Genomic DNA, 14,876 nt, shown 5'->3' with positions numbered 1-14,876 from the left:
ATTGGTCTTGTTCACTTAGGCGGTTTTGGAAAAGAAGTCATTTAAAGCTTTTTCAATGTTAGTAATGGTGGGTATATTATACGGCTGATTAGCATAAATTGTTTAAACATTAAAGGTCTTTCTTCCATATTTCATTGTGCCAAGTTTGGTTGAACTTTATTGAGTCTCTTTTGAGAAGAACTTGAAAAATAGCAGTTGGACAATGAATGAGCTTTGCTAAGTTTTAGTACTGGCAATATTTGAAAGCAGATTGGAAACATTTGTACGAATTTGAAAGGTCTTTCTATCATAGTTGGTCTAATTCTGTAAAGTAGTTGTTCAGAAGAAGTAATTTTAAGTAAAAGTGACCCTATCTGGTGCTGGATCACCATTATTTGTACAAATTTGAAACCCCTCAACCCAGGATACTCTGTCCAAAAAATTTGTCCAAATTTGTCTAGTGATTTTTGAGAAGTTTAAATAACAATTCTTAATGAATGCTCATTACATGACATACAACAGCCTTACAGCCAGGTGAACTAAAAATCGAGTTCATTGTTCTTTATGTACAAAGAAATTCAGTGAGTAGTAAAAAAATCAATAACTGCAAGACCAGTTGCGGTAACATTATTGTCAATATCTCTCTATTGCACCCATCTGTAACTTGATAAAGGCAGCATCTCCGAGAAAATTTGTGGAATACAGTGGTTGGTCAACAGTGACATTCTTAAATAAAAACATTGTTTGACAGATAGACTACTTTCAGTCATAAAATTGGAGGAAGTTCAAAATTTAAATATTCTGTAATTCTAAACATAGACTGGACTGGGCTGGAACACAGTGATCAATCAATGTTTTTGTTGTTATGGGGTTTAATGCCATTTTTCAGCTAGCTTTCTCATGTACCCACATTGGCCAAGCCTGAGACTCGAACCCATGCAGATAGAAATGAAATGGCAGTGATCTGTAACAGTGAGCACTTTAAACCACTCAGACACTTGGAACCTCTTGGTCAATGTGTGCCACATCAGATAACATCCATGTGTACCAAATTTCATAGAAATCCAGTTAAAACTGTAAGATTAGTTGGAATCATTGAATATTTTTATATTGCTTCAAGCAGAAAGTTAATAAAGGGTAATAACTCTGACATAAAATCTCTGAACTGATTTGTTGAAATTTGAGTTGATGACCATAATATGTATGAAGTCTTACAACAATGAACAAGTGACCCAAATGGCTTCAAATGGTTCACCTGACAGTCACATAAATGCCACAGCAATTGGCCCTGAACTATGGATTAGTAGGATGATTTATTAAAGTTTATCCAGTTTGATATATATTTGATTACTCATCAGCATCAATTGTCCAATTATGAAAGACCCTGTGCCATGACATTTTGTGTCAAAGTTGGTCAAATCCTGTTCAACATTATAAAGTTATGTAAATATTTCTCTGCTTTTTAGTAATAGAATTTCACATGTTGTTTATAGCTAAGAGGTATTAAAGTTAGGAAAGTTTATCAAACTTTGGTCAAATTCTGTTAAGTGATTATTCAGAAGTTGTTAAATGTTTTGTTTAACATCAGCCATATGTAAATGCAGATTGGCGTCATTAGTATATAAAAAAAAACCTGAAAACCCTTCATACCAAAATGCTTGGCGGAAAATTTGATCAAATTCTGTCAAGTGGTGTTTGAGAAGATGTCGAGTATTTCATTTAGTCACAACATGGCCATATTTAATGTCAAATCAACATCATTAAAAGAATGCTTTCTGTCAGACTTGTCATATTCTGCTGAGCAGTTTTAGAAAAGTTTGTTTCAAGTTTTTTTTTTCTATTCATAGTAAAACTGGCCATATTTGATCACAGATCAACATTAGGTATACACATCTTCATACCAGATGTTTTCAGTCAAGTCTGGTAACATTTCATTCAGTGGTTTTGGAGAACAAGTTGTTTAGAGACTTTTATTTCAGTAGTGGTGACTGTAACTGATGGCAGATCAGCATCATTTGTGTCAAACTAAAAGGTGTTCATGCCAGTAGGTTTTCAGTCAAATTAGTCAAATTGAAAGGTGTTCATGCCAGTAGACTTTCAGTCAAACTGAAAGGTGTTCATGCCAGTAGACTTTCAGTCAAACTGAAAGGTGTTCATGGCAGTAGGCTTTCAGTCAAATTGAAAGGTGTTCATGCCAGTAGACTTTCAGTCAAACTGAAAGGTGTTCATGCCAGTAGGCTTTCAAACTGAAAGGTGTTCATGCCTGTAGGCTTTCAGTCAAACTGAAAGGTGTTCATGCCAGTAGGCTTTCAGTCAAACTGAAAGGTGTTCATGCCAGTAGGCCTTAAGTCAAACTGAAAGGTGTTCATGCCAGTAGGCTTTCAGACTGAAAGGTGTTCATGCCAGTAGGCTTTCAGTCAAACTGAAAGGTGTTCATGCCAGTAGGCTTTCAGTCAAACTGAAAGGTGTTCATGCCAGCACAGGCTTTCAGTGAAACTGAAAGGTGTTCATGCCAGTAGGCTTTCAAACTGAAAGGTGTTCATGCCAGTAGGCTTTCAAACTGAAAGGTGTTCATGCCAGCACAGGCTTTCAGTGAAACTGAAAGGTGTTCATGCCAGTAGGCTTTCAAACTGAAAGGTGTTTATGCCAGTAGGCTTTCAGTCAAATTAGACAAATTCTGATCAGCAATATTTGAAGAAGTTTAGAGGGTAATTTTATTTTTAATAATGGTGGTCATATTCGATGGCAGATTGGTATCATTTGTATAAATCTGAAATGCCTTTATGACCGGCAGTTTTTTTGTTGAGAAGTTGGAAATAGCAATTGCTCAATAGACAATGCACAACAGAGGGTAAAAAAAATTAGCTCACATGGTCTTACAACCAGGAGAGTTAAAACTAGGACTTGTTGCAGTCTCAAGATTGTATGAAAAACAAACAGACATGATGACTCCTATATAAACCGATCTGTACAAATCAAGAGCATCAAAACACCCAGATCTGCATATCTAGCCTATGATCAAGTCATCGCTGTAAAAATGCAGCTTTTACCGCAAGGTCAAAAAGTTGAACAAGCACATCGCACACTAAATTGACCCATGTTTGAAAAGAATTCATGAAGGGGTTTAGTAAATATAATCATGAAAAACTCTTGAACCAAAACATTAATGTAGGCCTGCCAGCCCTAACAAGACTTTTCTCAGTAAGACAGTCACGTTTTTGTCCATAAGTTTGACCAGTTTTCAACAAGATATAATGAAATATCATGTACTGCTAATGTCAAGCTCAAAAACACGTGCCCAGAAGTGGCATTGAAGACTAATACAATGACAGTAAACATTATGTTCAACTTTAAAGTTACTTGAACCTTAATTACCTCCAGTACAGTTTTCTAAACTGCAGTTAAAAACCCAATGGAGCTCATTGATTTCTTGCTGTCTCCATACATGCCAACCTTTTTCCACCAAATTATGTTTTACATTCACCAGTATAAGGATTGCACATTTTTGGCACATTAAAAAATAAAATTAAAATTAAGCAATACAAAGTTGTTTTGATCGTTTTTATTATCATCTCTTAAATTCCATTCATATAAATTGGAGAATATTCTTACAAAGAAGACTGCTGCGTAAGAACAGGGCAAGAGTACTTTCCTTTCTTGTTCTTTATAGCAACTGTCAATGACCCATTTCCAAGAAAACAGACAGGTTCTTCGGAGTTAAGTTTGCCTCACAGATTCATTATTTTAGTAAGCTAAGTAGTCAGTGAACCATTCTATACTTTTAAAGAAAATGGCACCAGATGTTAACTGAAATGCTCTACAGTGCAAGTTGTGGATGTTAAATGACTGAAAATGTTAGAGCAGATTATCTTTTCAAACTTCAAAACATGCCAGATCATTAAAAAAAAACCAAACAACACTGCTTTACAAGAATAGGAGAGTAATGAAATACAGTACTCTGAGCACATACTCTTTTCAGAATTCCAGTTTACAAACAATCAACAAAAGTTATACATGTAGACTAGTTTAAGTGAATGCTGAATATAAATAAATTGTCATATTTATGTTTGTATTCTGGTTCTAATCCATATGGATTTTGCTTTTTGTGACAAGAAGTTTTGACTAGTAGCAGGACCAGGTTAGTAGCAAAAAATAAGCGCATCTTTTTCACACGTGCTGCAATTCGGGCATATAATAAATAGGCAACACTTTTTATGCCCAAATTATGCCTTTCTGTCACTTGTAATAGCAGTAATTACACTAATGCCTCATGGGGAGTTGGCATTTATGCATTTCTCAACTTGAGGCAATCCTTAAAAAAATTTCATGTGGGCTGTGTCAACAACAATCGTTTTAACTTAAAGACATGATGCCCACTAAACAGAATTTGTTGCCCTTTTCACGATTCTGAATATTCCCTTTAATCTTCTGTACTATTACAACTTTTTAAGAGGTTTATTGTCCCATCTGTCCTGAAAATGTACCGTTTGTTGGATGCCATTTTAAAAAAAATAAGCAGCTTGATCACGCCGATATTTTACATCACAAAATATGTGCAGTTTAAAGCGTCTGAGGTAAACCTGTAAAGTTAGTTTGGTCTCTTGACCAATTCCACTGAATCTAATAATTTGAATTTTAATCAAACAAGCCATTATCTGGATTTTACTGCAATCATATTTCCATAATTTGTGTTTTTATTCTACAACTCCATATTTAAAGGGTCGTTTTTTTTAAGACTTGCAGTAAAATCATAAGGGTTGGCAGGTCTGCAGATCGGTAAACGTGTAGTACAGAATGAAATTTCTGTTTCATAATTATTCATGTATAAACTTTTACCAACTGAACCATAATAAGCAAAGGAAGAAAGTTTAACCAAAGCCATAATTTTTTATTTTTTACCTTGAACCTTGTCAAAGGGGCAAACAAGTGTATTGTAGAATTATCTGTCTCAGCTTCATAATAAATCAACCCATGTATGAACAAAATCCATGAAAGAGTTCAAGAAATCTAATTTATAATAAAAAAACTGAAGCAAAAACATTACACAAAGTTTTTACAACTGACTTTGACCTCTGGCCAAAAGTGCAAGCCAAGTATGTTGTAGAATTAAATTTTTTAGCTTTATAATTAGTCATGCCATAAGAGTTTGGGAAATATATGCAACTTGACCAAAACCTTAACACACTAATGATGATGATGCCACCCACAGAAATGTCACTGCAATATTCACATTCCCTCTAATGTAGGCTTGACATACAGCTGTCTGGATGTATTGGAATTTACACTTGTCAATAAACATGTAGATAAACAAAAGACCCAAGTCCAAGAAATTCAACTGAATTTTTATTTGACACAGCATGTACAGGCGACTACAAGCATAAGATTGAAAGCTTTTGGATTGAAAGAAATGTAATACAAAAGAAACTGCAGCTGTTCAGTACAGTCATTATCATGATTACAGTAACAGTCAGCAGTGACAATGGACAACATGAAAGATTTCATTTCTAAGTCTATGCACTTGTCCTCCACAGAACCAGTATCAAAAGCATGAGACATTCAACACACAATAAATGTTTATGAGTTAAATACGGTACTGTGTTCTGACAATAGATGTATTATCATATGTAACACAAATACACCAAGCTATTGTAAGACACAAGCAAATTAAAAAAAATGGTTACAGTGATAAACAATGAATTGTGATATTACAAACATTTTTTCTGTTTGGGTAAATTAATCACAAGAGAACCACAAGAAAAATGCCACGAAGAAAGATTTCACTATTTCAAACTTGAACATTTTGAATGTACCAGGCAGCACAAAAAAATTTAAAGTTATTTCATCCCAAAGTGTTGAATGACTTCTCTGACGTAAAGCTGCAGTTTTCAAAACAGGTGCTACGGGAAATACTCGGAAGCGGTGTAACATATATCCATCAAATTGTATACTGGTAAATGAAAGAAGCATATGTGCCTCCACTTTAATTTGGGGTTAATACATGTGCTTGTCAAAACTGCATTGGAGTAAGATCGTTTCTTTAACAGAGCCTACACAGCACAGGATGAAACATGTTGCTCTCTAGGTATTTAATATTGAGGGAAATGTCTAGCTACTACTTTACTCATCTAAACTTTGTCTGCAATCACATTTCTATAGGTATAGTTATGAACAACCTGCACATGCTGCCAAAAAAATCTCTTTAAAATACTGAATACATGTCCTAACTAAATAACAGGAATTTGCCTATTCATGTCCACTACAAACTAGTAAAATTATATGATTCCGATCAAAATCATTTACTATTGTTTGTTGCTGATACTGCAGACCAAAAGTTAAAAAGTTTAGAAAAACTGAAATGTTGTTATAATGCCCAAGATCTAATCAGTTGTACACACAGACATGCATTCCAAATATTGTGGATCTCTGCCAATGTTTTTTTTTTTTTTTTGGCTCGATCATACTAATAAAGTTTGTCAAAAAGGTCAGTCCAAATATGTGTAAAGAAAAACTGACAAATATCTACAATGACCCAAAAATATAATTAGGGCATCTATCCACCCATGAATACAAATATCCCAATCAAATTTCATTTGTTTACCAAAGGTGTGTGGGGGTGGGGTGGCTTAATCATGCCTGAAAAAAAAAAGTTTACAAAATTCAAATTGTGTTTCAAAAAACCAACAAAGGAAAATTTGGTTAAATGGGCAAAATATCTACATGGTACAAATATGCAAGCCAAATTTTATTTGTCTACATAGTGCCATCCTGCTAACAAGCATTTTGGATGAGCACAGGACCAAATCGTGATGCCCCCACATGAAGCAGTGGAGGCGTAAAAATTACATACCATTTATACTTGCTTAGAAGTCGGATCCAACTACAAATTTCATCGATCTCGTGTCACATAATGCACATCTGGGTATCTGCAGTTTATTACAAGACAGACCCCAGTTTGCTAGTGCATTATGCAAGTTCACAGTCTATGTTATTTGCGTTAGACCAGACTTATGGTACATACGGTACTGATCCCTCAGCAAAATCCACCGACATGCAGCATGATACCTACTAATGAATATTTGCCAGAATCATCTGAAGGTGGGTATGAATGGTACAAAAAGAATGTACAATACAGAAAAACTGCAGGATATGATGAATAATCTGCACATTTCTTATAACAACTTGAATGAATCTTCATGTGGAAAGGAGTTTTACTAGTCCAGACTGACTAAAGCCTGAAGTAGTAATTTAAACCAATATTAATTTTCATCTTACCTTATATAGCTTTTCCTTTGTGAGTCAAGTAACAGAGAGTGAATCACCTCAACTTAAATTATTCAAGGAACATTTTTCCACATTCGCCTTAGTATTGATTTTAATGTTGACATAAATGTAGTACACACAGCAGTGATCAATATCAATACAATGAATGCTAATGAATCCATAACTGTTAAACATCAAAATGTATAAGTGAATCACAGATTATGGTCAAGGAGTTAAAATAGTTATGACAGTACTTTGCATTATCCTAGAATCTTTTCATGTCGTAGCATTATAACAATAATTTCCACACAAGTCTTAACAACCCTTCTTCTTTACTTACAGGCATTTTATAATGATTTATTGGCAATGAAAAGTAAACTTCTAATAAAGATGGTAAAATATAACTATTATATAAAAGTACACGTAAAAAGGAAATTAAAATAGTACATGTTATGCATTGGAAGCACACTCCCCTCTCCTCTCCTAAATTCTTCAGAAAATCTACTGTATAACCAATTCAAAAGAGGCAAGAACATGTGAAGACATTCTTACTCCAACTCTTTCCCATGACTCTTAACAAAAATCTAATTTTTTTGTGTGAATCTAATGACAGCTACATTATTGTCAAGTTGAAAAATAAAAAAGCTCTGGTATAAAAAAACTAATATGGAATAATTAAAACATGCTCTGTATTATGATTTTTTTTTCTAAATACTAACTTTCTGTTGGTCAAATAATGATAAAATGCTCAATTAAACCAATATATTAAAGATTACATATAGGTACTCCTTATTTATTAACTGGATGGCCGATACCAGACATTTTCCAGCATTAAAATTACAAATACAGATATTATAAACTGTGGATACACAATTACATGTGCATATACATTAGATGGTTATTATGGTTAATTCACAGAAATTGCGCCCTTCAGCAGCATTATATATGCTAAATCCAAAAGCTATCCCAGGCACTAACAAATGGGTTACCATATGTCAACTGTTGGTAGCCTAATAATCTATCACATGACGTCATGCCTTGTTCACAATGGAGATTTAATATTGACTTGTAGCCAAAGAAATCTTGGAGGTAACAGTTTCATACAAACTTTGGCTGGGCTGCTGAATTTCAGCTCAACTATGTCTATTCCTGTTAGTGACTAGGCTACCATTTCATTTACAACTGCGGGACCTTGCATGTGTCCGATCATCATGAATGTTTCACTGTAAAGTTTGGCATAGTTAGAAGATAAGCAAAAAAGGTGCATCACTAAGAATAACTTGGTTATATTTTGAGTCTTAGGAGACAAGTCTGAATTTGCTGTCATAGATAAACATGAACAAGAAACATTTCAGAACCTTGTATCATGATTACTGTTCATTTCTATATTCAAATTTATATTTTTCAAAATCAATATAATGATTTCATTTCATAAATTGCACAGCTCTAAATATAAGTGAGAACAAAATGCAGAAAAATTTAAAGCAGCTGATTATGATAATGGAGAATCAAGCAAAAGTATATATAAACCGGTAATCTTAAAGATAAAAAATGGTACTCTTTATCCAGTTATACTTTACATTATAACAGGTTCATACAGGAGAACAATTCTGCACATACATATTGCACATTTCTATTTAAGTAGAAACAGCAAGTAATCTTAAAAAGAAGTTAAACTGTTTCATTTTTGTCAAAGAATTTCAATTCAAATGTGTGTGCGTGCATATATATATATATATATATATATATATATATATATATATATATATATATATATATATATACATACACATACATATATAGACACACACACAAGATATCACCTCATAAAAGGACAATTTTTCTGACAATACACAAGTTTATGTTCTGAAGTTTAACATCCAGCAAGTGCAAATACAAAGGAAGGTTCAGGATTCCCTGATTTCAGCTGTTTTACAACAATTGAACTTTAATCTAAATTGATTCAAGACTAGAAGTCACATACGTTTACAAAAGGGATGGAAGTATACATTACAATAAATCGTGAAGCTGACTACAAGTGGTCCTCCGAAGTTCACCAAAAAACCACACTGGGTAATTTTACTAAAGTAATGGAAGAATTTTTACAATAAATCGTGAAGCTGAATGTGTCTCCCCGAAGTTCACCAAAAAACCACCACCAATTGCTCAAAATCCATGCTAACACTTTCTCATTCACATGCATCCAATCTTTTATATTCCTTACTTCAAAACAGTGAAATTAGTTCGGAAATGATAAAGCAGCTGCATTGTCTATGTCTGGTAAATCAAACATATAAGGAAAAGCAAATGTTACAGCTCATATACAGACTGATACATGTAGTGCATCTTAAAGATGAAAATCTTAGTTTAAAATTTCTTCCACAAGGAAAATATCAAGAGTTTTTGCTATCTCTTGTTTAATAATTATAGTAATACATTCCTTCATCCAAGAAAGGTTAATCAAATAGCATCCCTATTTTCTGAATAATGAAACCAATAATACAAAGTCCTCTTTTTTTAAAACTGAACTTCTGATAGAACGTGATGATGACACTGATCAATTTGGAAAAGATTTCACTGCAGAATATGAATAAGCAGAACTTGTATCTAGACCTATATATACCTTGTTGAAATGAATCTAGTCTTGAGGAATATATGTATAGTACACATAATAAGAAACGATTATACAGAAATCTTTCCACTTCCACACAAATCATACATTCACAGTATTCTGTCAGTCAAGTGTACAACTATGTAAGAGAAAAGGCAACATAAGGACTATTCTCGAGTGAAAAAAGAAACCAACCTAAAAAAGAGTCTACATTTCAGTAAAACTGAAACCCAGGTTTAATACACATTTACAAATGGCAAGGTAAAAGTATAAAAAATTGTGTACCGGGACCAAGTTATGTACATTACTGTACAAATCTTGAAATTAAACTTTTTACCACAGGCTTCTGAAACACTTTCAGTTGCATCAAGACCTTTTCTAATAATGTCCATCTAAACCACAGATGAAAATAACAAATACGTACCTCCAGAAAAGGCAGTACCTTTTGCCTTCAGTAAATAATTTTAGTACTTGCACCTCATGATCATACAAATTCTGTTCTAGCCATTTGTCTTCCTTGACATCTATCAACATATTACTGCTTATTGTTGACCCATTCAATGCAAGGCAAGTAATCTTTATCACGCAACTACTATGTACCAAATATCTGTCGGAATCGTCTGAACTTTCATCGCCTGGACATTTATATAATATATCTTAAACTTTCATGGGGGTTTTTGGTTGCCCAATTTCAATAAAATTAGAAGTAGGAATTCTTCAGTACTGTACTCAAAGTTGGCAGAACAATCAAAAGGTCAATCAGTAATAACTACATCTGATGTTGAGCTATGAACATACAAATTGCTATTATGCTTGTATCTAAAATACACTATTCTACATAAGCTTAATCTCCTCCAGGAATCTAACCACCCACCCACCCCATCTATATGGTCATAGCCACAATCCATATCTTTATTTGGATAAAGAAAGCTTTTTTCCTATGTACAAAGGCAAGCAACAGACCTTCTAAAACAAATCTACAGTGAAACCTGTCTATAAAGGGCATATAATGAACCACTATAGTTTGTCCTTTATGGACAGATGCTCTTATATCATGGTTAAATATGAAATTTTCAAATTAAGAAACAGGATTCATATATATTCTTTATGTGCAGATCTCCCTTAAACAGATGTCCACTAAAATAAGTTTCATGATGTCATCCACTCAGTTTTGAAAACAATCTTATGTCTTTTGTGTAAGTTTGCTACAGGGTATGTATGCAGTATTATTTCATGCCCCACACCAAGTATGGTCCACTTGTACCAAAAAAATTCACATGAAGGCAAAATATGAAAGGCTGTGAACAAAAACTGACATACATCAAGTATAATACAAGACTGTCTGTCTACTCTTACATATGGACTATAAATACCATTACAAGTACATTACATTACATTGTTATGTTAGGTCTTATAAAGTTCACTTGACTATTTAATAGCAGATTTAGTTTTACTCACAGTGAAAAAAAAAAAAAAAAATCGTATACAAGCAATAATCAGAATCAATACAATGCCCAAAGTACACAACTTATCTTGTCTTAAAAAAAATTGCAAGAAGATATTCCACAAGAAGTACGTATTTCCTCAATGTGGCTGAGAGGTACTATAATTGTATTAATATAAAGGCATACATTTTTACACAGCTTGAACACTTTTCGTCCCATATAGACTCAAACTTGGAACTTGTAGCATGTGCCAGAAGAAATGCATACATCAGAAGCTTTCTAGTTATCGCTGGGCTGGGGCTCAAATTGCGCTTTCTTTGCTATCCTTTTTCTTGGTTTTGGAAAAGGATGGCATTCTAAACTTTTTCTTCTTCTTTTTCTCCTTGGTTGGAGAAGGATGCTCCTTGGTTGGAGAACCCTAAATGAGAAAAGAAACACTTGTTGTCAAGATAGAATGATGAGCAACCTTGACCACAGACACCACAACGACATCAAACCTATCGACATCAAACCTATTCCTGTATACAAAAGTTGGGGCTCTTATGTATGAAAAATAAAGAATTGTGATCCCTTTCTCCCCCTAGACCAATTTAAGCTGATCCAAATTACAATTTTATATGCAAAAGATATTGATTTTGTTCCATGATGATAATGCTGGTTACCGAAAAATCTTGCTCAAAAGCAAAAGTTATGTTGTGTAGCAAAATCTATATTTGCTCTCCACAAAACTAAAGAGATAAAGCATACTGTATATTCTCTCATACTGGGTGGGTCCACACAACAGACCCCGATCTGAAGTCCCATTAATATGCAGGCAGATAAGGGTCTATGATGTTTGTTCCAACGAAAGCTTCTAAAAACTGCATTCTCCCAGATCAGCAGATGCAACAGCAAATCTGATTCTATGCAGTTTGTAGTTGGACCAGATTTCTGTGTGAATATATATGGTACTTTCATGTACGACCCAATATATTTGATGGCCCTTGGTGCCATTTCTTCAAAAACAAAATGTGCAAACAAAAATTTACCAGCCCAAACTCTGAAAGTTCAAGAAATACAAAACAAATAAATATGTAAATAAAAATGCTTCCTGCTCCTTAATATTTTGTTCACATACCAATAGGGTAATTCCTAACAGAGAACCTTTGTCCTATTTTAAATTTTTTTTCTGCATTCCATTTTCTTTCTATCCATACCTGCCAACCCCTAGAGAGGTAAAAGCATAACCAAGTGGCAAAAAGTGTAATCTGAGCATAAAAAGTGTCATCCATAATTACAATGTACTATAAGAAAAGTCCATTGTTCCATGTAAAATGTTTCTTTGAGAATGCTTATCCAATCACAATACCTTAGGAGAACTATTACTACCTTGCATATCCAACCCTCCCAGATACTACTTTTAGCTAAAGACAACAATAAATTTTCTGCTGACCTATGAGGCAGTCAGGCAGAGCGATCTCCACTTAGGTATATGAATTGGAGGCAAAGTCAACAAACCTCCCAGGTATTACTGGAGCAGCAGTCACACTCTCTATGGATGTAACTGTGGGGAGGCTTCATGTATATTATGATGGGTAAGTATTTTCGAAGAAACATATTTTACTAGGAAAAATTGTTTTCTTGTTTAAATACATTATACCCAATCATAATACCTTAAGAGAATAAAAGGTGGAGGGAGGTGCATCCCCTTGCCCTGGAGAAACCATCTCTGGTCGCCTAAGATACATGAGACAGCTTCTAGGTAACCTTACTGTAGGGGAGGGACTCCCGCTGTCAGGGTGCAGCTTCAAATAGGGATCAGCCCCCTTTGCAATCCAGCAGAAGTCATTAAGTCGTGTCTTAAGAAGCTGTTGATCAACCTGGAAATTGGTTCGAAAGGTGTCTTGTTCAGTCAGGTTAATACAATATGTTCCACTTGGGCACAGGGTTAATGTTTCGGCTGTGTAAACTCAAAGTTGGCAAGTAGGTTGGATAAGTCCCTGTTTTGTCAAATATCTTCTCTTCCATGATGATGAAAGTTGTCAGCGATTGTAGATGGTAGTAGGCGGGCTCCCCAGTATTCTATCCTTGCCTTGGTACAGACTGCTGTACTTGCAGAGTTATACTCACCATGAGCGAAGCTGGAAGCCCCAATTGTCAATGGTGCCTCAAATGTGTGCAGATGGTGAGAAGTTGGTCCAGGATACAAACCTTTGGCCTCTTTAGGACAGAAGAATCATTTGCAATGGGCACATAAAAAGGTGACTGATGACAATGAGGTCTGTTGCCTCATTGAGCAACTCTAGCAGGCAAAGGAATTCCCATGGGGATAGAAATTTCCTTGAAAGTAAAGAAGCCAGAAAGTTTCGGATTTTCAATGCCTGATCGTAAGGTAGACAATCATGCCCGTGTATTGAACTCCATACCTAGGTGAACAAATTGCTGAGATGGTACCAGGTCAGATTTTTTGTTGTTGATGAGAAGCCAAGGCTAGTAAGCAGTGTAAGAAGGGTTATCATATCATGTTTAGATATAACTCACCTTTCTGCAGGACATCATAAAGGTTAATTGACCTTATGCCAGAAGGTAGATCGCTCCGCCTACCGAACACATGACTTGACGACGTCTTAACCGCCGACAAAAATTCTGTGAAAATGGCGGTCGTGATAACATTAAAAGATATACCAGATGATATTGGTGAGCAATATTTGCCATATGAAACAACAATGAGACAGAGACAGAAAGCGAGAGCATTTATCCATCGCCCGCACTTCTCTAAGTTACGTTGGTATGCGGAGAACTCGCCCCCACGTATCTGGAGAAGTCGCCCCAATTGGTTGGAGAAGTCATCCCAAAACTTGTCGCCCAAATAACCTTTTAATAACAGAATTAAGTCATCTTTTACGTGATTCATATTTATATTTTTATATATACGCGATCACAAAAGAGATATTAACTAAATTAAAGCAATATCATAGTAATATTTATATGGACGAAATTAAGTCTGTATATAATCTAATGAATGATGACAGTATAGTGATTAAAAAGGACGATAAGTCAAACACTATTATTATTGTGAATCAAGATGATTATGTTAAAGAAGTTGAACGTCAATTAGAAATTAAATAAAAAGTTTCAACATGCATTAATGAGATCGCTAAAAATAATAATTCCATATGTGAGGAATTTGATACTTTCCCTCTTAACATACGTACATCTCAATTCTACATATTACCCAAAACTCATACAAATCCTGACCATAATTTACCTTTAAATTTTCCAGGACGACCCATTATATCAGGTTTTAGTTCATATACTGAAAACCTATCCAAATTTATTGATAGTGTTTTACAACCTTTAATGAAATCACTTCCTTTATACATTAAAGATACAACTACTTTCATTAAAAAGTCGAAATCTATTCCACATCTGTCTGATAATTTCAATCCTGGTATCATTAGATGTAACATCACTATATACCAACATTCCGCATGCAGATGGTATTGAAACGTGCAAATATTTTCTTGATAACAATCCTATAAATAGCACACTAGCTAGCGAAGATATTTGTAAAATAATAAAAACTTATCTTGGAAAATAAT

The 14,876-nt window shown here is 34.4% G+C and overlaps 1 protein-coding gene across 9 annotated transcripts in view; it reads right to left on the bottom strand.

The window, feature by feature from the left end:
• Positions 1-5,309: 5,309 nt before the first annotated feature.
• LOC149795652 (alpha-adducin-like) overlaps positions 5,310-14,876 on the bottom strand; it is a 160,104-nt gene continuing 150,537 nt past the window's right edge. For all 9 annotated transcript variants that reach the window (XM_089965476.1, XM_089965481.1, XM_089965482.1 and 6 more), the window contains one exon: positions 5,310-11,713. In XM_089965476.1, coding sequence (XP_089821602.1) covers positions 11,597-11,713 — 117 coding nt within the window. In that variant the 3' untranslated portion in view covers positions 5,310-11,596. The remainder of the gene's footprint in view (positions 11,714-14,876) is intronic.

This window comes from Sinohyriopsis cumingii, chromosome 7 (genome assembly GCF_028554795.1).
Source record: "Sinohyriopsis cumingii isolate HCF-2022 chromosome 7, ASM2855479v2, whole genome shotgun sequence".
NCBI lineage: Eukaryota > Metazoa > Mollusca > Bivalvia > Unionida > Unionidae > Sinohyriopsis > Sinohyriopsis cumingii.
The sequence above is the reverse complement of the archived record's forward strand: the minus strand, read 5'-3'. Positions and strand labels throughout refer to the sequence as shown.